Here is a 27,940-nt window from a genome sequence, read left to right as displayed (position 1 = left end):
GTCACACCAAGCAGATTGCCTGGGGTCGTAAACACGCATCATAAACACACCGGAACCAAGCACGGCCAAAATGGGACGCAAAACCACCTGTTGTCATAAAACCCTCCCCCACCCTCATAACCTGTCAAAACCATCAATCAAGGGTCATAAAGCAGGGGTCATAAATCATTTTTGACATAAGCTACCGTATATTCACTACTAGTATTCACTTTATAGGCCAAACCTGAGAAAACAGCACCATCTTGTAATTTTTATTTTATTTTTACAGAACAAAAGTATATTAACAAAGACTGCATCATTTTATAGTTAAACGGTCCTGGGATAAAAATAAATTGTCAGTTTTAATGGGTTTCAATGGGGACATTTTTGGGTCCTATGTGTAAGTATTTTGTGTACAATGTGGAAAGGAAATAAGAAAATTCAAATAAAAATACACACTTATGCCAAAATTGATGCAGTTGGCATTAACACAGGAAAAAAAATTATTTAAAAAAAACTGAAAGAGACAAACATGTCCTTAAGGAAACACAAGGGTTAATTTGGCTCTAAAATTTACATTTAAGTGTGATTGATCAATGAGACCCTTTTATTACAGTGTTATTAATGAAGCATAATTTGCTAAACTGTATTAATCTAGAAGCAGAATCAGATTTAACTGTGATTTTCTGCTGTAATAAACAGTTTAACTGGTAAGATCCTCAGAGGGGAAGTTGTGCAGACATTCCCTAAGAATGGAAAGACAGTTTCTGTGAAGGATGTCCTGAATGTGAGTAAATGTGTGTTAGTTACAGGATCAGAGAATGACACTGTTCCTCTGTCATAGTCCAGCTGAACTCTCACACGCTGAAGCTTCTGTTTAACAGTAAAGTAAGTGAGGCGTTGCTCTGGGGATTGTGAGATGTATTTGCTGTCTGTGTACCACACACACCAGACATTAGACTTAAAGAAAACCTCTCCCTTCCTTTGGTTTGATGCTGTGGTTATTCCAAGAGTCCACTCTGTATTGTCTCCAACCTCCACATCCCAGCAGTGTGTTCCTGAGTTAAAGCCCTCAGATCCCAGGACACATGGATAATAGTCAAACCTCTCTGGATTATCAGGAAGTGTTTTATCTTCATCACTGAACGACACACTGGTCAGATCAGCAGAGAGTGTGAGACGAGGATCTGCTGTGTTTGGATCCAGAGTCAACGGAGCTGCAAAGAGAAGAACATCAGATTAGAGGACACATATAAAGACTTTGTTGAAAAAAATTATAATCATAACAATGGTCTCTCAGTTACTGTCAGAATGGATTGAGGCTTCAGGTTTAATATCAGTGTTCAAACACTATTGTATCCCAATTCATAAACATAGACCATGAGGAATAGACTTTTATTATGTGTTCGCTGAATGATCTGATGATTTTCTGAAATACAGTAGATTCACTTAGAAATTCAAGTGATTTATATATATATATATATATATATATATATATATATATATATATATATATATATATATATATATATATATATATTTTTTTTATTATGTATTTTTTTGTTTATATCTGAACTATCTTCTGCACTGTGTCAAATCTGCTGAGACTCACTGTGTTGGACAGTTTCCAGCATCTTCTTCCAGACTCTGAACGGCAGGTTACCCAGATAACGCGACACATGAATCAAAGCTCCAGAACTCATCCGTGGATCCGGCTGTGAGATCTGGACTCTGAGGAACATTCAGGAGTCAGAACTGCAGTGAATTTGAGTTCAGATCCACTGAGAGAAGAGATACGAGCAGCTCACTTACCTTTCCATCGAGACTTTATAGTTCTGGAAAATATAGAGTTTGAAAACATTTTAATATCTTATCAAACACTCTCACTGTCAATGAGTCTCTCTATACAAGTTGTTTTATGCACAAAGAATGAAGCCAGATTGATTTGTCACCTTTAGAAACGAGACGTCATTGTCTTTCATCATCTCCTCCATGTCTCTGAGTGTGTTTGAAAGAGCTGAGATGTGTGTGTTCATCTCCTCCAGCTTCTCCTTCATCCTCTGCTTCTTCTGCTCCTCTTCCTCCCTCAGTGCAGTGATTGTAGCTTCTTCTTCGTCTCTGAGAAACTGATGAAGCTTCTCAAACTCTTCTTTAATCTGACGCTCTGTGTGCTCAGCTTGAGACTGAAATCAAATCACATTCACTTCAGTCATCTCAGTCAACCCTAATGTCAGATACCCGACATATAACGGATCCAGAAGCAGACGCTGCTCGTCATTTACAGAAATAATCAACTGGAATTCATTATATTAAATATATCAATGTATAACGGTATAAAGTGATCCTAGAGCTGTAATGAAAATGACTCTTGATTCTGTTTCCTCACATTGATGTGTTGAGCTGTTTCCTCAAACTCTCCTTTCTCTTTTTCATTGTGTTGAAGTTTCTGTTGTAAGGACTTCAGTGCTGTATTGAGCTCCTCCTAGAATTGAACAAAAATACATTAAACACCAGATTACAGTGAAGAGAAGAAAATACAGATGATCATACAATTCTGAGCAAAAGTATTTACCCCCACCCAAAGGCCCAAGAACAACATCGTAGGAACTACATTTTTCTGCTTTCTATCAGAAAATGCTAAAGGACAATATCCTATCTTTAGTCTGAAAACTGAAGCTCAAGCAACAAGACAATGATTCAAAGAATAGTGAGTAACCCTTACGAAAAAGAAGTGTACTTCAAGTTCATTTTATGAAGTATACTTAAGTAATGTTCAAGTATTCAAGTATACATTATGTAGTAAGTATACTAATGTCAATATGTACTAGTAGTAAACTTGTAAGTGTACTATTTTAATACCGCTTGGGACTCAATTGGCCCACTTTTAGTATATAAAAGTATACGTTTAAGTGTACTATAAAATGGTAAATGGTAAATGGACTGCATTTATATAGCGCTTTCACAGACCCAATGGCCACCAAAGCGCTTTACAATTTGCCTCACATTCACCCATTCACTCACTCATTCATACACCGACGGGCGACGGCAGCCATGCAAGGCGCCATCCAGCTCGTCGGGAGCAGCTGGGGTTAGGTGTCTTGCTCATGGACACCTCGACACTTGGTCAGGTGGAACCGAGGATTGAACCACCAACCTTCCGGTTTGTAGACAACCAACATGAACCACTGAGCCACTGCCGCCCAGAAACGTATAAGTGGAACAGTAGTAAACTTCAGTAAAGTTCATAATTACGTTTCTCATTTGTACTGCAAGTGAACTTATGGGTATACTAGTAGTTTACTATTTTAATACTTGTAGAACATTTTTAGTTTATGAAAGTAAACTTTAAAGTACGCTCTCAGTAAAACTACTAGTTCCCTTTCGAAGGGAACTCGCACTGTGTCGAATGACCCTTTGGGGAACGCCTTGTCTGAAATCACTATCAAATCACGTCAATCACATTGACCGGCGACAGCCCGTGAATCATTAACGTGAATGATTAACGTGCGACCTGGAAGTATATAAGGGCGCCTTGCAAACATGACAAATCATCTTTTCGTCTTCAGGGACTGTTTTGTCTGTAACCGCTTTGAAAATCAGGTAATTATGAAATGCTTTCAGAAGTTTGCAGACCCGTGCTCAAGATATCTGAAGCCGGGTGACACACACGAACTGTGCATTTTTCTGTCTGGGAAGGAAGAGCGCACAGGCCGTTCTCGAGGGAACTGCCTGTACAAATTGTGATCGCTCCGCTCTCGCCTGTCCCTCTTCTCGAGAGAGAAGAGGGTTCAGCGTCTGGATGTCACAGATGAAGCTCGCCGATCGCCTTGAGAGGGGTGTAATCCTCTCAGACGATGCGGCGGCTGACGAGGGTAAGCTGCATTTGGATGAAGTTTAAAAAAAAAAAAAAAAAAAAGGGAAAACTTAGTCCGGCAGCAAGCGCTCTCCCGGACAAACAGGAGATGGCTGATGAGGGTGGTAATAATAGGATATTTCCTGTATCTTCTCAGCCACCCTGCCCCATGTATGCTGAGCTGGTTGGTGTTATGGAACGCGCCGCGGGCAGGCTGCAGCTGCCGTGGCTGCTCGTTGGGGGAGAAATCGCTCGCGATGAGAGCGGTTTTTCCCCGGTCATAGAACCACCAGCTCAGGTGAGCCTTTCATTTCTTCCCAATCTCATACTGAGATCGAGAGGACATGGAAGAACCCATACTCTGCCTGTATCCACCAACATCAGCAGGCTAGTCTCGCTGATGTTGAGAGGATAGGAGAGCGTGGGTATGCGTCGATGGGAAAACAATCGACACTGAGAGCTCAAACCCTGCCAGTTGAATGGCAGAGCATACACGTCAGCGGGTCAGGCCGGTTCTAGCCTGCACATCATGGCGGTGTTGCAGGTACACCAGGCCGATCTGCTGGGGGATCTCGACCAGGGGGTGGGGCCCCTAAGGCGGTTACTGAGCTGCGCCGCAAATGAAAAAAAAAAAATATATAGCTCTCCGGGCTGCTGCAGTCTGCCGGTCGATGGCGACGATACTGGCCACGGAGAGACATTTGTGGTTGAACCTGGCCGACATCGGGAAGAAAGAGAAAGGCTTTCTCCTCGATTCGCTGGTTTCGCCTTCTGAGCTTTTCGGCACCTCTGTGTTGGCGATGGTTGGAAAGTTCAGAGAGGCGAAGGCGCGCTCAGCTGTATCCAGGACATACATACCGCTGAGATCCGTGTCCACGCCCAGACAGATGGGAGGGCCTGGCCTATCATGCTCCGAGGACCTTAGATAAGGCCAGAGAGCCAGTGTCACCTCTCGTGCGCCTCCTCCGTGGAGTAATAGGTCGCAGAGGAGGCGCGACTCCCGCAAGAAGAGGGATCTGAGGGAGGTGATCCAGCACAAACGCACGTTGCGTCGGTCATGCATCATCTTCCCTGAGGGCGTGATTATATCTTAGCCCTTTCCTCTCTTCCCCGACTCCCCAGGCGCTTCTTACATCAAGCCTGAGGCTGGGCTCATGGTTAGAACAATGTTCTGATGGCCCGCCTCGGCTTGGTTAGTGAGAGTGCCTCTTTCAGGCATGTAAAGGTGGTAGACCCCATGTTCATGAAGAACTGTCTGGTGAGTCTTCACTTCGCACGCCGCAGGTGAGCTGCTGGTCTTTCAAAGAGTATTTTTTGTGATTAAAAAATAATATGTTTCTCTTTACAGACCTGGTTCCCTGTATAGAGTTATGGGGCCATGTCAAGGTAAGGTAAGAGAACTTTTTTGGATTATCAGGGCCCTGAAGTTCCCCGTTAGGTGGCCAGAACGATAACTATGTTAGCCTTCGGGCTATTAGCCACCTCAGGGTAGAGTAGTTGGTCTCTCTCTGATAGAATGTTTTACTTAAGGTCTATCTGAAGCTCTAGCGTCAGTCAACACTCTATGTCCGGCCCATGGGACCGTTTTGACTTTTCTGAGTATTTCGCCCCTTGAGCTCTGTTGAGTTTTCATTAGGTTGAGCGTTTCTGCAGCCCTTTGTACGGACAATATTCTTTAGTAGGCTGTGGCTCCTCCGAGCCCTCAGATAGATCTATGCTTACAGGCTGGCCCTCACCAGGGCCGCCTCTGTAGCTGGCCTAGGCTGTGCCAGGGATATTAGAGGCGTTCTGCTAAAATTAGCATTTCTTCCTCTGACCCTTCACTTTGTGAATGTAGGTTTCTGGCATCCCGGTATAAACAGCCTCCTCCCATGGGAGTCGTTAGGCCAAGGCCCGCCCCCTTCTTTAAATTCTGGGGTGACTAGAGTAATGCAGCGTGGTGCAGAGGATGGTTTATAAGGACATGGTAGGCCTCAGTTAGGCCTCCGTGGTATATAAGTCCTTTTGAGCAGGGTTAGGCCGTCTTTCGCTTCACGAAGAAGACTGAGTCTCCTGCCCGACCCTGCCGTGCAGAACTGGCCTACGGATTTAGGCCGCCAGTATGGGCTTCACTTACCTCGCTGAGCTACTGCTCGGGCGCCGGGTTGTAGGTGGTTGGCTTTCATTCAAGCCCCACTCCCCTAGGTTGGGCACAGATACATTTCTGTTAACCCTAGAGCTGCTGGCAGGCCCGCCCCCTGAGGTGTGAGTATTCCCCTGTGATTCAGGGTAGGTCTGAGTACTTCACTCTCAGTTCTGTTTATCCTACCTCGCACCACTATGGCTCGGGTCGAGTATGAAGTAAGCCTTCACTTCTTCTTTGGTCGAAGTACGCTAGCCTGTAGCCAGAGCATTGCCCTGAGCTGACGCCCATGCATAGATGGTAGGCCCCTGACTAACTGGGGCCTCTGTTGAGACAGAGTGGTGTATGTTGTACTCCCCTTGTTTTTAAGGGTGCTAAGCTCTCTTGCTGAGTACACTGCCGTGGGCAATGTGATTAGGCACCAGGATGCTGTAGGCGCTGTGTAAACAGCTTATCTGCCAACGAAGGCTGCGCCATCAGCAGGCCTCCTTGTATGGGCAGCCCCCAATAGGGCGCTGTAGGCCACTTCTCGAGAGAAATGGTTGGCCTTGGTGGTACAGGCAGTTGACTCACCGGTGGGTAGTAGGCCTTAAACAGGCCTCCTTGGAGGTGAGTCCCAACATTGTGGGACATACTTTATAGCCACTACAGGTAGCTAGCCGTACTAGGCCGCCTGTGGGTGGGCCCAATAGTTACGTTGGTGTAGTATGGTTCCCAACAGTGTTCCTTTGTAGCAGAATTGACTTGCTATCAGCTAGTAGGCCCAACCAGGCCTCCCTGATAAGCGAGTCCCCAGCTGGCTGGCCTTAGCAGGCCGCCTTGGAACTGTCACCCGAACTCAGCTACCAGTTGCTATCAGGTGGTAGGCCCCTCAGGCCTCCCTGAAGGTGAATTCCCACTTAAGATGGTTATCAGGTAGTAGGCCTCTCTTGGCCTCCCTGAAGGCGAATCCCCACCTACATTGGCTATCAGGTAGTAGGCCTCACCAGGCCTCCCTGGAGACAAGCCCAAGGACAGACAACTGGACAGCTAACCTGACTTACTATCGGGTAGCAGAAAAAAGCTCCCAGATATTATGGCTGTCAGGTAGTAGGCCTCACCAGGCCTCCCTGAAGACGAGTTCCCACATGCTGTGATTATCAGGTAGCAGGCCTCAACAGGCCTCCCTGAGGGTGAGTTCCCCACGTACTATCGTTATCAGGTAGTAGGCCTCTCTAGGCCTCCCTGTAGGTGACCACATACTGTTGCTATCAGGTAGTAGGCCTCACCAGGCCTCCTTGTGAGTGGTTCCCTAGCGGTGCTGGGTTCAGGAAGCTAGTGGCCTCTTGCTATTATTTCAGCTGGCCTTATCAGGCAGCTGCTGAAGGCGAGCTTGCGCCCTGGCTCGACTAAAGTGTTTTTCTCTGCTACTGGTTCCCTCCCGGAACCTCTTTCTTGCCTACAGCCTGGTTGTGCCTACCAGGCAGACCATGTGCTCCCCTCATTGAGGGTCACTATGAGCACACGAACCCCTGAGTCTGGTCAGACGGTCGCAGGCCTCTCGTGAGGCCTCCCAGTTAGATCAGTCCTTAGGCCTTCACAGGCCTCCTCAGTGTTTTGAAACACAGACACTGGGTTGATCCGTGGATCGAGTAGAGAAACTCCCCTCGCTAGCAAGGGTTGTAAAGCACTATGCTGAGTCATACTCTCCGGGATATCCCGTCTCTGAGATCCGGGTTGAGCGGTTTACTGCCAGCTTCGCAGTCCCTCGGGTTGGATGCCTTACCTAAAGGCATATTCCAGAGGCTCTGTCTTCGGACAGACAGGAAGTGGCCAGACTAAATGTCTATGTATCTGACGCCAGGTCAGGCCGTCCTGGTGGCATTTCGGGGTAAGTACGTTCCCCTGAATAGTGACTGGCTGGGGTTCCTTCGGGTTTCCTAGCCACATTCCCTAGAAGGGACCCCTTCTAATTGAAGTTGTGGTCCTAGGCCTTTGAGCAGGCCCAGGTAGGCCTTTCATTTAAGTATATTTATGGAGGTTTTCCTGTGAGGCTTATAGCTTAGGCTATGACCGTAGGGAATGATGTCACTGACAGCCCAGTGTGACCTGAGGGTGAGTGGTTCTAGCATTTCATTTGAATTTGCTGGTTAGGACAGTTGTCACTGCCTGAGGGCATGCACTCCCCTTAGCATGGCGGCGTGGGTATATCGTTCCCCAAAGCGTCATTCGACGCAGTGCGAGTTCCCTTCGAAAGGGAACGTCTCAGGTTACGACTGTAACCTATGTTCCCTGAGAACAGGGAACGAGACATTGCGTCTCCTTGCCATGCCTCGGGCCTGCCTGCCGTACAGTCCCTTCAGACGATAAGGTGATTTGTCATGTTTGCAAGGCGCCCTTATATACTTCCAGGTCGCACGTTAATCATTCACGTTAATGATTCACGGGCTGTCGCCGGTCAATGTGATTGACGTGATTTGATAGCGATTTCAGACACCTGTCACGCCTGAGGTGTTCCCCAAAGCGTCATTCAACGCAGTGTCTCGTTCCCTGTTCTCAGGGAACATAGGTTACAGTCGTAACCTGAGACGTTTAGTAGTTTTATACTACAAGTTTTCTTTAAGTGAACTGAACATTATACTTATAGTTTACTATTTAGGGACTGTTCGTTATTTATTTAACGGGCCACCGGAGGAGATTTGAGATCTGTAGTCAAAAGAGACTTGACCCTCCCTTCGCCAGCAATAATTTTTTCTATGACCCTCCAAAATGATTGTAAAAAAGGCATTCTTATTTATTAAATCCAGGCAATTGGTTGATGAAACATTGATAAAAATTAAGATACAATTAATAAAAAACGAAATTCACTTTAAAACTTTTACAGAGACCTCAAACAGAAAGCACAAAGCCTTTCTTTAAAGTCACTTTCAGAGCGGTCATGTCCGTAACGGAGAACTGTCACGTCCGTAAAAATTTTTTCCCTCATAAATGCGAACACGAAAAAAATAAAAATAATATTTTGTGTTATGTGTCTTAACAGTCTCAAACCAGGACAATTCGATGATTGTTGTGGTTATGTCGTTATTTCGACATGTGTGCATGCAACAATCAAGATGTGCATTTGTAAATCCAGCTATATTTGCTTCTTATTAATTAAATCCAGGCAATTGGTTGATGAAAAATTGATTAAAATTAAGATACAATTTATACAAAACGAAATTCACTTTAAAGGTGGGGTATGTGATTTGGAAAACGACCGGCAGATTTTGAAAATATACAATTCAAATGGTCCTACCTTCTTTTCTCCAACGCCGGCTCTGACTCCACCCATTCGAAGAACATGGACGCGCAATCATGCACGAGCGAAAACTCAGATGCGCGAGAGATTGTAATGACGATTTACTACTAATCATGGAACCGGCTTTACTGACGAGATGCGCATGCGTCACAAACTTTGAGTATGCGCACGAAGGGGGTCACGCGCGCTGGGGGGAGGGGGGTGTGGTACAACCGTTTGATTGACGGACTTACTGTCCAATGATTCTGCTGGTCTTGGAAATGATTGGCTGGAGTTTTTCGAGTCCTGCCCGTTCCACAGATGATTAAATTGCTTAATTTTCATTTCAGTGCTTCTAACTCAGTGGCTGTAAGTGGGTTAGGAATAGGATTTCAAGTTATTTTGAAAATTTTTACAAAAAAGAGAATCACATACCCCACCTTTAAAGAAAGGCTTTCTACAAAACAACACTTAATGAAGTGGTCAAAATCATGTCTGGCCATGTCTCCCGATATATTGCGTAGGCTATACTTTTCATAATCAACACATAGATGGAAAAAAAAAAACATTATAATAAATATGAAACTAAATGCGCTTATTATGGCTACACATATAGGCTACAGACTCTATTTGTACAAATTGCTGCACATTCATTTAATTCAGAATTTTGCACACAAGTTGAAAGGCATTTGTTTGTGTAAAACATATCTGCAACATTTATCAAGTTCACTGATAATTGTGCATGCATTTATTAATCAATATGATACTAAAATCATAATAAAGTAGTAGGCTTCCCTTTCAATAGTCCAAATTCGCGCGCTGCCATTTTCGTCTTTCTTCTGTGGATTTCTTCACCTCCTGATTGGTCAAATTCAGATAGATCGACACATCGGCTCATTCAACTGCACAGCGCACACACCTCACGAATTCAAGCCTACAGCTCCCGAACTTTTTAGACATGTTTAAAAATTATCGTGAGGTCGAGAGGTTCGTATCTTCCTAGCACACGACACGAGCCGCAACATGCGAGCACAACCGATTTCCACGCGATTTCTCCCGAGTGAAAAAAAATCATCAGCGAGCTCGTAAAACAGCAAAAAATCGCACCGTGTAAGCCCGCCTTAAGAGAGTATGAATATATAAACAGACGTTTCAGTATTAAATGCATTTTCTGAGAATTTATATTTCAAGTTTTGACTGCAAATGTCACGTCCATAATGCTGGAATTGCCCAATTTTAAAGAATTTATCCTCAACTAGTTTTTTTGGTGTAGGTCTACGTATTTTATTATGTTAACTTCAAATAATACGAATAGTAATTTAAAAATGTGGTAGCCCTATGTCCAACACATCACACTCCACTGTTATTGTGGCAATTTCAGTAGATTTGCTCACTAACATTGTTGTGGAAACACAATAAGAATGGAAACTAAAATAATATCGTGCTACAGCGCACATCAGCTGCCGTTCTGGCGCCTCAGTCCCAATACAGTAAAACTCGACGTACATTCACATCACATGTTAATGCAGCGGTAGAGTAACACTCACAGGACACTGCACTTATTCGCAATCCCAAAAGTTCATTATTTGCTCGAGCTTTAAAGCTTTGCCGGGTAAACATTTCATTGGCGTTCTGTTCTAATGCACTTTTCTGAGCGCGTAGCCTACTGAAGCGCGCGCGCACTGTCAGACAGCGCCAAACTTGATTTTTGTTGGGTTAGACCCATCTGATAGCGATGGAGGGCCGAGACCGAGAGAGCTGTTACTACATGGAAAAAAATATGCACCAAACAAGCCACTTTGAAATTTTGCTGTTTTGATGAATACAAAAGTTGGGTGACCCTCCCCTATAGACTAAAAAAAGTTGGATGACCCTCCCCTCAACAAAGAATAAAAATACATGACCCTCCCCTATTTTCCTCCGGTAGCCTTTTCCATAAATACCGAACGGTCCCTTATATATTATATTTGCACTTGCAGTAAGCCTATACTACTATGTTCAAATGTTATTTTTTTTATACTTGAAAAAATACCTTTAACTGTACTTTAATTTTAAAAACATTTTATTAGCTTCATGCATCCTTTTTTATCAACACTTGAATGTTGGTAAGTTTCATAAAGAAAGGCAACATTTTAAACAAAAAAGTTGATACAATCTCAGCCTTGATCAGATTCAGAACGATGATGAAAACACAGATGGAGTAGATCGAGTCTAACACCCCCAAAGCTTCAGTCGTTTCTCTTCATGGGTTACGCTTCATTTAATTTGGTAACATTAAGCAGTTTTGATTTACACGCAGTTTAATTTTTGAAGATCACGTTATTTTACATTTGTGTGAGCAATCTTCTATGGCCCTGTCCCAAATGGCACACTCCGGACTTGTGGACTTCCTCAGAGTCCACACTTCGGTGACGTCATGTAGTGCAGACCTATAGGGCCCTTAGCGCGAGTCCGCGAGGGCGCATTGAGAGGTATTTTTGGGACAGACTCGACCGTCACGCCGGAAACAGGAAGACGGTCTGGTTGTTGTTATGGACAGGAGCTACAGGTTCGGGGAAATATGCTGCCTGTTGTTGTTGTGTTTACATATGACTCAGTAAAGCCCTGACATTCTGTTTTATTTATTTAATGAATCATAATGCGATCGTATTATTCAGCTCGCTATTATTAGCCTATGTTTGAGACATCAACCACTGGTCGATGATCATAATGTTTGTATAAACTTGTCATAAAAACCGTAATGATAATTACCCTTAAATATTTTCTTCTCAGCCATGTTAACAATTGTCCGTGAGCGAAATCTCCTCCCATCCGTTGTCTGATTGGCCTTTCGCAAGGATTCCTGGGTAGTTAAAGTGCGTGGAGCCTGCATCTATGCGGGCTTCGCGGAAGACCGCTTCAAGGGTACAAAGGGGGCGCTGCTGAGCATACTTCAGAGCGTTAAAATGCTAAATGGGACGGCCTACGGACTCGGCGAGCACGCGCAATTTAAGTCCACGAGACCGAAAGTCCGCATGAAGTGCGCCATTTGGGACAGGGCCTATCACTTGTTTCAGCTTCTTCTTCTCCTGTGTTTTGATCCGGAGATCCAAGGTGTCATAGAGCCCCCTACCGTATAACAGTGAAAACATGGACAGCTGGAAAATTCAGGCAATGGTGGGGAAAGCGTAAAGTAGAATTAAAGTAAATTCCTGTACACTACCAGTGGGCTAGCCTACACAAAAATTCAGATACGCAGAATTAGAAACATTATCTGTTTTATATCAATATTTTAATCAATATTTTCAAAAAATGTAAGTTTCATAAGACTGTATATGAAAAACTATGTAAAAAAATTATATTTAATAGGCTACTCGATCAAAAGAGTTAACCCAACTACAAGCCAAGTATACTTCGAATACTTAATTATACTTTTAAATATATCTCGATCAAAAGATTGAGTACAAGTATAGGCCAAATATACTTGGACTTTTCTCTCAGTATAAGTCAGTCAAGTACACTTAAGTGTAATTTTAAGCATATTTCTGAGAAGTACATAAAGTATATTTTTGAGAAGTACATAAAGTATATTTCTGAGAAGTACATAAAAAGTAGACTGAAAGTATACTTTCTTTTTTTATTATTTTTTTTAAAGAAGAATTCTAATAGCACACTTGAATAAACTTATTTTTCGTAAGGGAAATCCACCGCTGAACGGCTCAAAAAAGCTCAGTTTTGGAGTGGCCTTGTCAAAGGCCTGAGCTGAAACCAATTGAGATGATGTGGCAGGACCTTAAACAGGCAGTTCATGCTTGAAAACCCTCCAATGAGGCTGAACTAAAGTTCACCGCTCAATTGTGCTCTTTTTTTGCAAAATAATGATATCTATGAAAAAGGCCCCACTATTTAGTATGAGACACAAAAACATAAGAAATCAGGATGGGCAAATACTTTTACCACAGAGTAATAAAGTTTAGTAAAATGACATTGAAATAGTAATGTATGAATGTTATGGTATCTAATGATATGGTAGATGACTAATTATTGTTCTTTACATGTGAAACAGGAAACATTTGTCTTACCTTATATGATGAAACCACTTCACTGATAAGTCTGAATTTATGATTGTCGTGTTTTTGTGAATTAATACACATTAAACACACAGGCTGTTTGTCCTCCAGACAGAAGAGTTTGAGTTTCTCACTGTGTAAACTGCAGATCTCCTCAGATCCTGATGAACGTTTCTCATTTCTCTCCTCCAGGAACGACTCACACAAGTTTTTTAATGTGAGATTAACTGGAGGATCATCTCTTGAGGATCTTCTCCTGCAGACAGGACACTCCTGAGTTTTCTTAGTTTTCCAGAACTGTTGTAGACACTCTTTACAGAAACTGTGACTACAGGACAGAAAAACAGGAACCTTGAAGATTTCATAGCAAACAGGACAATAAAGCTCTTCCACAGATTTTGAATCCATTTCCTCGTCTTGTAAAAGATCCAAAGGTCTACAATTTACTTTCACTTTCTGAAATTTGGTTTAAAGAGTAAATAACTATTACAATCAAAATCTAATCTAGGTTCATTCAGAAATAGACAAAAACCCTAATATATTGTGTCCTCCTCTGTTCTTCACGACTCGATTTAGCCTTCAGTAAAAATGAAAGGTAGAAATTATGATTAGTCACTTCCTGGTGGGTTTTATAAGAGGGTGGAGCTTCTGGTGTCGGTTGCATAAACCACTGAAACTAGTCTTACAAGCTAGTCAACCATTTTTTTTTCTTTAAGACTGTTCATAACTTTAAGTCAGTTATATAAAAAATTGATTCCAAAAAAATAAGACTGATTGTCCCTTCTAGTGGGTCATATAATACTGTCACATCCATTGATTGCTTATTCTTTATTGCTTTTGTTGAGACAAAGTTGGTGTGACAGAAAGGAGAACTAACACGTCAGTCTCTTCCTGGTTAGTGTTGTAAAAGAGAGGAGTTTATGATCTTTTATTTATTCATTTATTTGATTATTTGACAGGGACATTGTACAACAAATGTGTTACACAAGACAGAGATAGCGTCAAGCTAATTTTCATCTGTAGTCCCTGGGCAGAGGCAAAAATGACAGCAGGTTTATACAGTGGACAAAGAGCATTCTTACTGATGAATTCATTTACAATATAAATACAGATACAGCACCAGCAAAAGGATCACCTCTACAAACATAAAATTACAATATTTACAATTTTTTTTATTTATAATTCTCATTTCTTTCTTTTCTTTTAATATTAACTTCTTACATTTTTAACAATACCCAATTAACCATTTTTGTGTTAATGTTCACAAATCTGACCAGCTTTCAACCACTTCTTCAAGTTAAGTTTAAACTGTTGCAAGGTATTACTCTCACGAACAGTTAACGGCAACACGTTCCACATCCTTACAGCTTTCACAGAGAAACAATTCTGTCCAAAGGTAGAGGACCTGAAGTTGACATAACAATCTCCTCTAGAGGAGGCTCGCGTTGTTCTAAGTCCTGCCTCTTCACAAGATAATTTCACCAACATTCTCAGGGGCTGGGGGGCCAGATCATGAAGAATTTATATACTAAATTGACATTTGAAAACAAAACAAAATTTTCAAAAGTTAATAATCCATATTTCTTCACAATGTTACAGTAGTGATATGAAACAGGTTTTTTATCTAAAATTTTAAGTGCTTGTTTATACAAGCTTTGAAGCGGTTGTAACACAGAGCTGATTGATGCAGTATGTAATATGTGAAAATAACATCGCATGCATATAGAGGTTGGCTGCGTCTGTGCTCATTTGGGGCCGAATGTATCTGAACTGCGATAAATTACATTTTACGTTTTTTATTAATTTTGAAACATGCTTTTTAAACGACAGTGTCCTATCCAACACTACGCCTAAATACTTGACAGACTCTGCTTCTTGAATCATTGTTCCTTTTACACTAATTTCCGGCGCAGCGTGAGAAGTATTCCTTATTGAAAAAAAACATGCTGACAGTTTTACTAAAATGTAATGTCAATCGCGATTGTACCATCCAATCTGAGATTTTTTCCATCGCTCCCTGGAGCACAGCTGCTGCTTTCTGACTTGATTTCGCATGGACATATATCACAGCGTCATCGGCGTACATTTGTACTTGAACTTCAGGACAAATATCTGGAAGATCATTTATAAATACAATGAACAAGAGAGGGCCCAAGACGGAGCCTTGTGGCACCCCATCTGAGCAGTCCAAAAAGGAAGACATAATGCTCTTAATTCTTGTGCAGTGCTTCCTATTCTCTAAATATGATTTAAACCATCATAATGTCTCATCAGAAATATTGTGAGCGGACAATTTAGATAACAGGATGTCATGGTTTACCGTATTGAAAGCTCTTTTCAGGTCTAAAAATATGGCACCCACCACCCCCCCCTTTATCCAACCCGGCTTTAAGTTGTTCAACAAAGTAACAAAGTGCTATTTCAGTTGAATGATGTTTTCTAAACCCGAACTGAAGTGGATTTAGGGTGTTTCGACAATTTAGATGTAACAGTGGTGGGTGGTGCCCTAATCTTAAATTATTTATTTTACAAAGAAAATTCGGGCACCAGACAGTTTTATAAAAACTGACAAAAATTAAACAACCCAGGAAAGCAAAGAAAACCACTGATTACACACAAAAACAAATATTTCAAAATAGAATTCAGTTTAACTGTAATTTATTACTTAATGCTCATCACATCATTCAAAAGTTACTGATTTTGAAACCAAAAGAAAACAATAAGCAAATAAATATATGTATTGTTCTCAACGTTGGATGTTCTCAACGTTGGAGTTCAGTTTTCACACAAATACGAAACACTACTTCAACAAAAACTGGGTAATACTGTTCACACTCTAACTGGGCGTCCACACAGGCAGATTCAAGTGTCCATATTCACGCCAAACTGTTTTGGCAGACGAAATCGCAACAGGAGAGTGTAGTAGGACCTCGTCAAGCTCCCGGAGGAAAGTTAACCCCTTGTTTGTTGAGTGAACTGTTCACTTACAACAGCCAGTCTTTAAGGTGCGTCGCATTGGAATCCCCAGACTCCACGTCGCAACAGACAGTATGGGCAGGAAGCCTCAGTTCACCCAACACAGGACATTGTCAATTCCACTCGGTAATAATCGCTAACTTTACTCACTCTCACAGGTCAAACCAACATAACCCCGGTCACGTGTCCTCTTTCCACCCTAAATATACCTTGCCTTCATTTCCCTTTCCGCCGTTAATTAGCCTTTATTAGGCACTCCGCCCTTTCCGTTAAAATGAAAGTGAAAGTAAAACATATAGCCGTGTAGTTTACTGCACTGTTACACTCTCCCCCCCAAGAGAAAGTAACCAAAGGTTGTAGAAAAGGGTGGATTAAAATCCCAAGAACTCTTTATCTTCCTCTGAGGATTCTTGGAATATTTCAAGGAGTCGTTTCCTTTCCTGGGTCTCTATCTCCTCGGCTGTCGGAAAACATGCTTTTAAATTACACACATGCACAGTACGCACATCCTCCCCGGAGGACTCCAATGCCACTTGGTAATTTATGGGCCCCTGCCGCTTTATTATTCGATAAGGACCCTTCCATCTTTGTGCAAGTTTTGCACTGAAATTTTGTCGGCTACTGGATTGGGGAAAATTCCGTAGCCACACACGGTCCTTCTCTTTAAAGGTGGCATCTCGTCGGTTCTTATTGTAGCTCCGCAGTTGTCTTTTCTGTGCCCTTTGGCAACACTCTTTCGCTTTAGCTTGAAGTTGAACTAGCTGATTGACCACGTCATAGGAAGGTAAATCGGGAGAGAGGTTCTTGCCATGCAACAGCTTGTCCATTGGACCTTGTAATTTCCTCCCTAGGTGAAGCTCCGCTGGGGTCATGCCGATAGATTCCTGGACAGCTGAATTGACTGCAAAGCGTAGTTCGGGCAAGTACTGATCCCATTTCTTGTGGTTATCTTCTACATAAGCAGCCATCATGTACTTTAGGGTACGATTTACTCTCTCGGTCATGTTAGTTTGTGGGTGGTAAGCAGTAGTGAGTTTCTGTGTGACACCCCATTTACCACATATCTCCTTGAATACAGCAGAAGTAAACTGGGAACCTCTATCGGAGAGGATAAAGTCGGGAACCCCCCATCGTGTCAGAATTTCTGTCCTGAAAAGTGCTGCAGCTGTCTGTGCATGGGCATTCCGCATAGGAAACAGCTCCACCTAGCGGGTAAAATAGTCCACAAAGACAAGAAGGTACTCATTCTGAAGGGTACTGCGGGGCATTGGCCCCATGATGTCTACCCCTAGCATTTCGTTGGGATGTGATGTGCTGACTTGTATTTTTCCTGCAGGTTTACGACTTTCCCCTTTGAGTGTTTGGCATTTCACACATCTTTTGACGTGATTCTTCACATCAGTCCACATCCCAGGCCAAAATGCAAAGTCATGCACCCTTTGGTAAGTCTTGTAAATACCCATATGGCCACTCATAGGATTTGAATGGTAGTGGTGGAGGACAGCTGAAATCAGACTGCTAGGAATGCATACCCGATAGTGGCATTGGCCGCTCTTCAGCTGAGTTGTGTGGTACAGTTTATCCTCTACTACTTCGTACTGATTCTTCAACTGATAATTTCCTGCCAGTGTTTGGAATATTTTTTGGATTACCGGGTCCTTATGCTGGTCCTCCCAGATGGTAGCGGCACCGATTGGAAGGTCTGAACCCTCCGTTGGCCTGACATTGCAGGGTTGAGTGATCAGTCACCACTGTGAATAGTTTGGGTTCTAGGTAATGTTGCCACCTTTCCAGAGCCCATATGACGGCAAGGCATTCTTTCTCGGTCGCAGAGTAATTGGTTTCGGCTTTATTCAAGGTTCTACTGCCGTAGGCAATCACCTGCTCTGAGCCCTGGTCTTTCCGATGCGTCAAAACTGCACCTAGTCCGATGTCGCTGGCATCCGTGTATACATAAATGGAAGTTCAAGGTTGGGATGACTCAGAATGTGAGGTAAGGTAGGCGATACCTTTGAACAGTTGGAGATAAAGCTCCACTCCAACTGTTCAAAAGCTTGTTGACATTGGGGTGACCAATGAAATGCACGGCCCTTTCTTTTCAGGGCATTGAGGGGCTCAGCAATCCCCGAGAAATTTGGGACAAACCGGTGTGACGGGCCCTGTGTGATCCAGTGAGGCCTCTCTGTGGGAGTGATACCTGTGTGGTTGTTAATCATCTTTGTTCTATTGAGGTGATTGCTGATTGGGTGCACCTGGAACCTGTGAGCCAGGGGAGATAAAGCTCCACTTGGTCAAACTACACTCCCTTCTCTGCAATCTAGACGTCAACCATGGCCTGATCATCCCGACTGCCACATCTTGTTTTGAGTTTATTTATGTTACAGAGCTATATTTTCCACATTTAAGTAGTTATGTTTAGTTACTCTGTTGTTAAATAAATCACTTTTGACCATTTATGCTGTCTCGTTCCCTCTTTTGTCATGACCCTTGAGCCAGGTTGTGACAAAATGGGGGCTCGTGCCGGTCTTAGTATTCGGGCAATTTGATAAGATATGGGATTAGTGCGGCCATAGTATTGTTGTAGCCTAGCCTATGCATTGCAGTCCAGTTTGTTGGGAGCGGGGCAGCTCGTTGGAATGGTAAGACGTTTGTTTTACTTTGGTAATTGTTTGTTTCTTTGTTTGTTCATTCGGCTTGGCAATATACAGCAGGTTGGTTGGTTGAGCAGGGTAAGTGAAGGTTTGTTTATTGGCATTTTAAATAAATTTGTAGGTAACTTGTTTTCTTACAAATTATTTATTGTTGTTCTGCAGTTAACAGATAATCCAGGTGACTGTTGTGGGTCCTCGTATGCGTATTGCTGATAAAAGTGGTTGGAGTTTTCTCTTGTAGGCTGTAGCGATGGTCCACTTTTGGGCTTGTTGAGCGGATCCTTGGTAGTGTTGGTGAACGTGGGTGAAGCTTTTAGCTTGGGAGCATGTCCGTGGTTTTGGGAGGGTCGCTAGTGTGCTAGTTGCTCTTCCAGGCCAGCGGTCATTAGTGCATAAATGCCCACCACAAGTAACTGCATGAAGACTAGGGATAAGTTAGTTAGTTGGGTTGATTAGGATAGTGGGAAAACTCCATACTATGTGAGATTTAGTTCTCTTAGTACGCATGAGGAAGCTGCACTGATTTGCTGGGTCTGTTGCTGTGGTTTTGATGAGTCAATTGTAATTTGTTGTAATGGCAGATTGTGATGCGTTTATTGCAGCTCCATCTGAAGAGGCGTTGGAGCGTTGTACTAGGGACCAGCTACTGAAGATTGCAGAGCACTTCTCTATAGTGGTAGGTGACAAACACCTTACCCTTGTAGCTGAAGCCACATAAGGAATGAATATTTATATTGCTGTTAAGTACTTAAAGGAGTCTTATTAGACAGCTGCTATTTTATAAATATTCTTCCTCTGTTGATTGCCCGGACTTGTGGTTGTGTTCCCGTTTTACTCACGCGAGAGTTCCGTCGCGGAGCTCCAGGGAATCCCCGGTGACGTCAGCCTAATCAGCTGTAGGAATGACTTTTACTTCCGTTTAAAAGAACCGCAAAATGGGTGTTCGAGAGCAACTCAACTTTTGCTCTTTTTGGACTACCGATCGATCGCACCTCAGAGTTTCGTTGTCAGTGACTGTGGATGTTTGACTCTTCGTGGAAATACGCAATTGGATTATTTCTCCTTGGAGATCGCCTCACAGGACAGCGCTGTTCCTCTTCAAGTGCACGGACTGTTGACGGCTTACCGGTGAGCCCGATTCAACGCACACACATACATTGGACTGGAACACACACCTACAGGACTTATTGTATATATTGTAAATATTGATTGTTGGTGTTTTCTATCTAATACACTTTGGGGTATCATTCCATCTTGCTTGTTCTTGTTGTTGTGAACATAGGGAGAAAAAACTATTCAACACTTTGATAGAGAGTTTCGAACGTATATTTGATGGTGTATCCTGCCTTAAATAGGCTGAGTGTTACACCCTTACGAAAAAGAAGTTTATTCAAGTGTGCTATTAGTATACTTCTTTTAAACGAAAAATAAGAAAGTATACTTTCAGTCTACTTTTTATGTACTTCTCAGAAATATACTTCAAATTGCACTTAAGTATACTTGACTTATACTGACAGAAAAGTCTAAGTATATTTGGCCTATACTTGTTGATCGAGATATACTTAAAAGTATAATTAAGTATTCTTGGCTTGTACTTGTGTTTACTAGGGGTGTCCCCGACTAAGGATTTTCATAGTCGAATCAGATTCGTCAAGTCCTGCCTATAGTCGACTAATAGTCGAATCATGTGTGTGGTGTTGGGGAGGGGGCGGGGCTTTAACATTTTAAAGCCGCGATGTACAGAACATCACACAAAGATATAGAAGAAAATGTATAAAAACATTTTGGATCAATAAAACTAAGAAATAACATAAATAACTGCAGAAAGGCCACACTGCAGATAGGATTTGCATTTCACATGCAAATCAAATTAAATCGGCTGAATTGCCTGTACGAGCATGCTCTAAGTAGGCCAACAGCGCAACATAGATGCACTGAAAAATAATCAACAATTAATAAGAACACAATATACATTTATAATAAATAAAAATACAAAACGAAATAAGTCAGAATCAAGTCACAAGAAGCAGAACAAACGTGTGCAAAATGCCTAAAGTGCAGGGGAACAAATATTCAAAACACAAGTCACAAATAGTTAAATTAGATCACCCTGAGTGATCAATTAATAAAATAAAAATAAAGAAATTATTAAAATAACGAAAGTATGGCCAGGATTGTCAACTTTGTCTTTTTAACTGCAGAAACAACAATAAAGCTAAACTGGAGCGGCAGTCTTTTTAGCTAAACGTGTTCACAGTATCCAAAAATCAAATTAGAACCGTTTGAGTCTTTTCAAATTGTGTGCGCGGATAAAATACATTCTAAAACGCTTAACGTGAAAAACGCTTAACGGCTTTGTCCTAAAACTGTTACTGTTATATTAAAAGATCAAATTCTGTACACACCTTATTAATAAAGCATACTATATAGCCTACAGAAAAGCAGATGAGCCCAGAATATGAATGCAACGCGTTTTATTATAGGCTACGTTAAGCATTTTCCTCCCATAGAAAACCGTTAAAGAAAAAGCTTTACGTGACTTTCTATAGGAGAAACGCGTTGCGTTCATATTCTGGGTTCATCTGCTTATCTGCACATAGAATGGTTTCTTAAGGTGTGTAGCCTACTGTGTACATAAATTAAGCACGTAAAAGTGCCATTTAAGCGTTTTAAAGCTTTTTTCACGTTAAGCGTTTTAGAACGTCCCGAGGAAAACCAACCTGTTAACGTTGGCCGGCAGAAGTGCGATCATGGTTTTCCTGATGCTAAATCCAGCCTTGGAGAATATCCTTTCTGATGGTGTGCATCTTTAGATTTTCTTATCCCAGACATTTTTAAAGATTTAAATCCCTGCCGACCAGAGTATGTGAGCGGAGTGGAGCGGGAGCGGAGCGAGGAGTGGAGCGGTGTGATTTTGAATGGAGTGCGGAGCGGATTTTTTTTTAAGTCGGAGCGTCGTGGTTTTCACTCGCTCCGAGAGCGCTCCACTACCGCTCCATCACGAGTACAATTCATGCCAACGGCTCATTATAGAACTGCATTTTTAGTAAGGATTCACACGTTAAACACATTACTCTAGCATGGTACAGAGATGGATCACTCAAATCAGAAAAAAATGTGAAGGATGTGAATGATGACGCCGATGGACATGAGTGGCTGCGGGAGGTTATTTCTCAAGCCTACTGAATATGATCGGGCAACACTAGGCCTATCTCATGAAAGTGCGTATCTATAGCACACATTTTATTTTTGTGCCATTTATACATAAAAAAAAATTTTGCGTGCAAATGAAATGCACTAAACCCCTTGGCTTGGTTATGATTAGGTGTGTGAAGTGCGTGCACGCCATAAAGTGCGTATCATATGCACGCGAAAACTGCGTATCCTAGGCTTAGGCTATGCAAGCAAAAACAAGTTTTTGGCGTATAAATGGTACGAGAAATAAAATGTGTGACGCACTTTCATGAGATCGAGCTGGATCGGGTGAAAGCACATTTTAAACAGGTAACACTTATTCACACACGCAATCGCTTTCTCACGATTGCGTCTCAATGCATTGCATTCAAAAAATGTAATCTTACAGTGCTGTCGGTTTGATTTCGAACGAGCAGAAAACTGTAAGAAATGTAGTGACCCGTACGTAGATAACTGATGAAAACGTTATTTTCATCTTTCCAAACAAAATATGCTCTGCAAAAAGCAGCAATGATATTTAACTTATAATGCTGATAATGTAATAAGTCATAGGAAAAGTTCGCACACTATCCAATAAACCACATTGAAACTATTCTCCTAATGATGTTTAAAAAAAAACAAATAATAATATGCCTATATATTACGATGAGGAGAAATTTTGTGAGATTTCAAAGCATACTTAAATAGTTATTCGCAATTTCCTCGGGGAGCGAAGACGGAGCGGTGTTTCTGATATCAGTGAGCGAGGAGTGGAGCGGGAGCGGTAAATGGTGAACCCGGAGCGGAGCTGGAGCGGAGTGATTATTAAATGCTTGGAGCGCGGAGGGAACATTGTTGCCGCTCCACTCCGCTCACATACTCTGCTGCCGACAAGACGCTTCTCTGTCGGTCACGGATCGAAAGTGAAACTTAAATCTGTCACGGGGTGTTTGGATTTATTCACGCTGCACGCACGTTAAAAAATATTTATTAAAAGCTTCTTTCTTTGCACATTTTTATTGACAGCATTATCATAATAGGCTGTATATTAACGTATTGACAGAAAACCAGTAGTTCCCTTTCGAGGGAACTCGCGATGCGTCATCGACGCTTTGGGAACGCCCCCTCTATTTATTGTTGTCTGTTCGATATTATTGGGAAGAGTTATGGCGAAACAACTTTACAAACTCTGTGCTTCTCCCTGCCCGCGTTATTTAACGGGTGGGGACACACACGAGCTTTGTGTAGTTTGTTTGGGAGTGGAGCATGCGGTGTCAGCCTTCGAGGGGGCTGATTGCGGCATTGCGAGATGCTTCCGCTCCGCATGCTCCGCTCTCGCCTGGTGCTTTTCGAGGAAAGTGGCCAGGCTCGCGATCCTCAGGGTGCAGGACCCGCGTCTGCCGAGGCAGCGCGGAGAATGCATTCCTGTGGATCGCGAATAGGATCTCTTTACGGGGTTGGAGACGGGTCCGCGGATCTTATCTCCTCCCTTTCCACGAGGGATCCAGTGCTCTCTCGCCGGTCTCGGAAGCCCGCGCTGCGGTCTCTTCCGCCCGGGGAGAGAAATCAATGCTTCAGTGCTCTACCTCCGAGGAGGTAGATGTGCTGGGCATTGAAAGTGACACAATCATGGGGGAAGTGGATTTTCCATCTCTTCCCCAGCGTATGAGAAATATATATAGCCTATATATATATATATATATATATGATAGTTTATATATTATATATAAAATAAAGTGAATATATATAAAGAATGTATATATAAAAAATAATAATAAGCTGGTGGAGGTGTTTACTAAGGCTGTAGATAAATTAAATATTTAATGGCCAGCAGAAATAAGGGGGCACTCGTCCTTAAAATAAATTGAGTTTCCTTCCCTCTATTTTTCCACCTCCATCACGGGGCCTTCCATTTTTCCCGATCTGCACAGCGAGCTGTCTAGATCATGGAAAAAGCCTTACTCATCTTTTAGCCCCACATTCATGTATATTCAGATATTTGGGGGTTAAGAGAGTATGGCTATGGGGCAATACCCTGGGTAGAACAGACACTTGCGAGCTATCTGTCTCCCGGTTCAGTATCGTCCCTGAAGGCGTCGGCTTCTCTCACTAAACCATTAAAGAAAACTATTTTTTAATCTAGTGGGAAAAGCATATATGGCAGTGGGTCTAGCATGAGCCTGCTTGCACACTATAGTAGTGCTGCAAGCATATCAGGCTGACCTGCTGTGGTATTTGAACAGAAGTGAGGGAGTTTGGCCCGATGGGGTTTGAGAACTCCGTCGGGCCTCAGATTTATCTCTCAGGGATGGAGCAGCCCTTGTGGTCACTGAGAGACACCTCTGGCTCAATTTGATGGGAATCATGGAGAAAGATACAAGATAATCTCTCCCTCGCTATGTCCAACCCCCTGGGGCTGCTGGGCGTGAGCAGCTCCAGCCGGCTAGTTTCTCATACACAACACAGCAGCCAAAGCCTTCAAAGCAGAAGCCGGATCCGAGGACCGTTCTTCATGCTGAGAAGGCTGCGGCTCAAAAGAAAAGGTCTGGCGCCACCGGCGTCAGACCGGTGAGGGCAGCCCCAACCAGGGTGGAATGGTGTACACCTCATTATACGGTGCCCTTTCCATCTCGGTGCCCTCAGGCTGTCTTTATTACACCAGAGGCCAGCCTCGAGGGGCTGGTTCCCTTGGTAGATTTTCTGGCAGCGCGGAAGCTACTGCCAAATATATCTCTATGGGTAATGGTAATCTCTCTGGTAATGGAGCAAGAGGTAAAGGCCCTGTTAGCAAAGAAAGCTATAGAGCAGGTGTACTCACCCGACATTGCGTCGGGTCTTTACAGTCGTTATCTCATTGTTCCAAAAAAGGATGGAGAGCTGCGTCACATACTAGATCTTCGTCTGTTGGAGTGTTAGATGCTGACACTCAAACAGATCGTGACTCAAATCAGATCCGAGGACTGGTTTGTCACGATAGATCTAAAAGACGTGTACTTCCATATCTCCATCCTCCCTCAGCACAGGAGGTTCCTGAGGTTTTCTTTGGGGCAAAGAACACCAGTATCAGGCACTTCCTTTCGGTCTAGCTCTATCACCCCGCACATTCACGAAGTGTGTAGACGCAGCTCTGGCCCCGCCAGGCTGCAGTGTATACGCATTCTGAATTGCATAGATGACTGGCTGATTCTAGCGGAATCAGAACAGTTAGCGGTTCGGCACCGAGGTGTCGTTCTCGCTCATATGCAGATGTTGGGGTTGAGGCTCAATGCCAAGAAGAGTGTGCTTTCTCCAGTACAGAGAACCACTTTCCTTGGTGTGGTATGGGATTCAGTGACGATGCGGGCTACTCTGTCGCCCGTTCGTGTAGCTGCTATCCTAACAGCCACAAAAGAGCTGAGGCTAGGCCAGTCACGCACTGTAAAACAGTTCAAGAGACTGTTGGGTCTTGTGGCAGCAGCGTCCAACGGGATACCTTTTGGCCTGCTGTACATGAGACCTTTACAGTGGTGGCTCAGGACCAGAGGGTTCTCCCTGAGGAGAAACCCACTTCGTATGATTAAGATCACGCGGCGGTGTCTCCGCGCCTTGGTTATATGGAGGAAACACTGGTTCTTAGCCCAGGGTCCGGTGTTGGGAGCTCTTTGCCATCGAGTTGTGATCTCGACAGATGCTTCCCTCACCGGCTGGGGAGCGGTATTGGAAGGCCGCTCAGCTCAGGGCTTGGGAGGAGTCATCATCTCGCTTGGCACATGAATTGCCTAGAGATGATGGTCGTCTTCAATGCGTTGAGACATCTCCTCCCAGACCTGAGGGGCCATCATGTGTTGTTCTGAAACAGTGACTGTTAGGCCTCAGGGCAGCAGCGTTCAATGTGATACCCTTTGACCTGCTGTACGTGAGACCTTTACAGTGGTGGCTCAGGACCAGAGGGTTCTCCCTGAGGGGAAACCCACTCCGTACGATCAAGATCACGCGGCAGTATCCCCGCGCCTTGGTTATATGGAGGAAACTCTGGTTCTTGACCCACAGACAACACGTTGGTGGCCTATTATTTTGGTCCCTCAGGAAATTACGCTGTCTGAGGGCAGTGTATATTCCAGGGGGGCCAGAATATTGGAGCAGACACCCTGTCGAGGCAGGGGCTGAGGCCAGGGGACTCCACCCCGAGGCGGTGAAGCAAATATGGGAGTTTTATGGCTAGGCAGAAGTGGATTTGTTCTCGTCTCAGCATACGACGCACTGTCCACTCTGGTTATCCCTCACTCAACCAGTCCCCTTGGGGCTGGTTGCTATGGTGCAGACGTGGCCGAGGCTACGTCTGTACGCATTTCCCCCTGTTGCTCTGCTCCCAGGAGTTCTGGAGTGATTCCGCCAGGATGGAATAAGCCTATTTAGTAGCACCACCCTGGCCGAGCTGAATTTGGTTTGCGGACCTAATTTTTCTCCTCGACGGACCTCCCTTGGAGGTCCCGATCAGGAGAGACCTTCTGTCTCAGGCAGGGGATGCAATATTGCACCCCCGGCAGGGGATTTGGAAACTGTGGGTTTGGCTTCTGAGGGGGCCCAACTCATAGAGAGTGGTCTCTCAACCGAGGTTGTTGAGACCATTTTAAGCTCCAGAGCTCCCGCTACGAGGAAACTATATTCACTATTTCGAGAGTTTTTCACTTCTTGGTGTTACCAGCGTCAGTGGGATCCGGTTAACTGTTCAGTAAACACAGTATTCGAGTTTCTGCAAGAACGCTTTGTATCAGGTCTATGTCCTTCCACGCTTAAGGTATACGTGGCGGCCATTGCGGCTTTCCACGCCCTGGTGGGTAGTACATTTTTGGGTCGAGACCCCCTGATCACTCGTTTCCTTCGTGGCACTTTGAGGCTGAGGCCTACAACTTGCACTAGGGTGCTGGCTTGGGACCTTGCAATAGTTCTAGAAGGCCTATCTGGGGCTCCCTTCGAGCCCTTAGATTTGGTCTCAGAGAAGTTCCTTTCTTTTAAGACTATTTTCTGCTAGCTATTTCGTCCCTATTAGAGTCAGACCTTCAGGCCCTTTCGGTCCCCACCTGCCTTGAGTGCACCGGGGATGGCCAAGGCAATATTACCTGAAACATGGATATGTTCCAAAGGTGCCTACCATTATTCCGAGGCCTATTGTGCTGCAGGTTTCTGTCCTCCTCCTTTTACATCTGCGGACCAGGAAAGGCTGAACCTCTTGTGTCCAGTGCGAGCACTGGATACTTATGTTCATCGGACATCTTCAATGAGGAAGTCCGACCAGTTATTTATTTGCTTTGGATCACCTAAGAAGGGTCTTCCTGCTTTTAAACAGACGGTTAGTAAGTGGATAGTTGAGGGTATTTCACTTGCATACGAGTACTCTGACCAGCCGTGTCCTTTGGCGGTCAGAGCTCACTCTACGAGGGGTATGGCGGCCTCTAAAGCCTTACTATTTGGAGTTTCTCTTCAAAACGTGTGTGATGCGGCAGGCTGGTCCTCACTGCTCACATTCGTTAGGTTTTACAGCTTGGACCTGGATGCTGCCCCAGGTTCTCAGGTGCTTAGTGCTTAGTTTCAACAGACTGACACTCAGGTACTTGGAATTCTGGCGTTTTGGGTATTCTCGTTCCCAAAGCGTCGATGACGCATCGCGAGTTCCCTCGAAAGGGAACGTCTCAGGTTACGACTGTAACCATAGTTCCCTGAGAAAGGGAACGAGACGATGCGTCACCCTGCCATACTTCCTGCATCCCTGTGATCGGCTTGCTTCGACATTTTTGAAGCTAATGCCGGTTTGCACCGGATGTGCTTTATCCTTTCCTGGTCATGACGTCACCCGCCCGTGACGCTCATTCTTTCCATTGGACTAGTTGACATTGATGCTCA

The 27,940-nt window shown here is 43.7% G+C and overlaps 1 protein-coding gene across 1 annotated transcript; it reads right to left on the bottom strand.

The window, feature by feature from the left end:
* Positions 1-276: 276 nt before the first annotated feature.
* On the bottom strand, positions 277-13,724 carry LOC130099472 (E3 ubiquitin-protein ligase TRIM35-like). Its single transcript, XM_056265176.1, has 6 exons — positions 13,272-13,724; positions 2,366-2,461; positions 1,932-2,162; positions 1,792-1,814; positions 1,592-1,710; positions 277-1,196 (listed from the first exon to the last, which is right to left on the bottom strand). The coding sequence occupies exons 1-6, from the start codon at positions 13,665-13,667 to the stop codon at positions 652-654; spliced, it is 1,410 nt and encodes a 469-aa protein (XP_056121151.1). The 5' UTR covers positions 13,668-13,724; the 3' UTR covers positions 277-651.
* Between the last annotated feature and the right edge of the window lie 14,216 nt (positions 13,725-27,940).

Source organism: Rhinichthys klamathensis, unplaced genomic scaffold (assembly GCF_029890125.1).
Source record: "Rhinichthys klamathensis goyatoka isolate OS25496 unplaced genomic scaffold, OSU_Roscu_1.1 h1tg000230l_1, whole genome shotgun sequence".
Taxonomy (NCBI): Eukaryota; Metazoa; Chordata; class Actinopteri; order Cypriniformes; family Leuciscidae; genus Rhinichthys; species Rhinichthys klamathensis.
This window is presented reverse-complemented; position numbering and strand designations above follow the sequence as displayed.

Excerpts from the sequence above, each read along its gene's own strand:
- LOC130099472 (XM_056265176.1), bottom strand. The coding sequence starts at position 13,667 with ATGGATTCAAAATCTGTGGAAGAGCTTTATTGTCCTGTTTGCTATGAA. Across the intron at positions 2,462-13,271 it reads AAGTGGTTTCATCATATAAG|GAGGAGCTCAATACAGCACT; the intron begins GTAAGACAAATG and ends GTTCAATTCTAG. Across the intron at positions 2,163-2,365 it reads AAACAGCTCAACACATCAAT|TCTCAAGCTGAGCACACAGA; the intron begins GTGAGGAAACAG and ends ATTTGATTTCAG.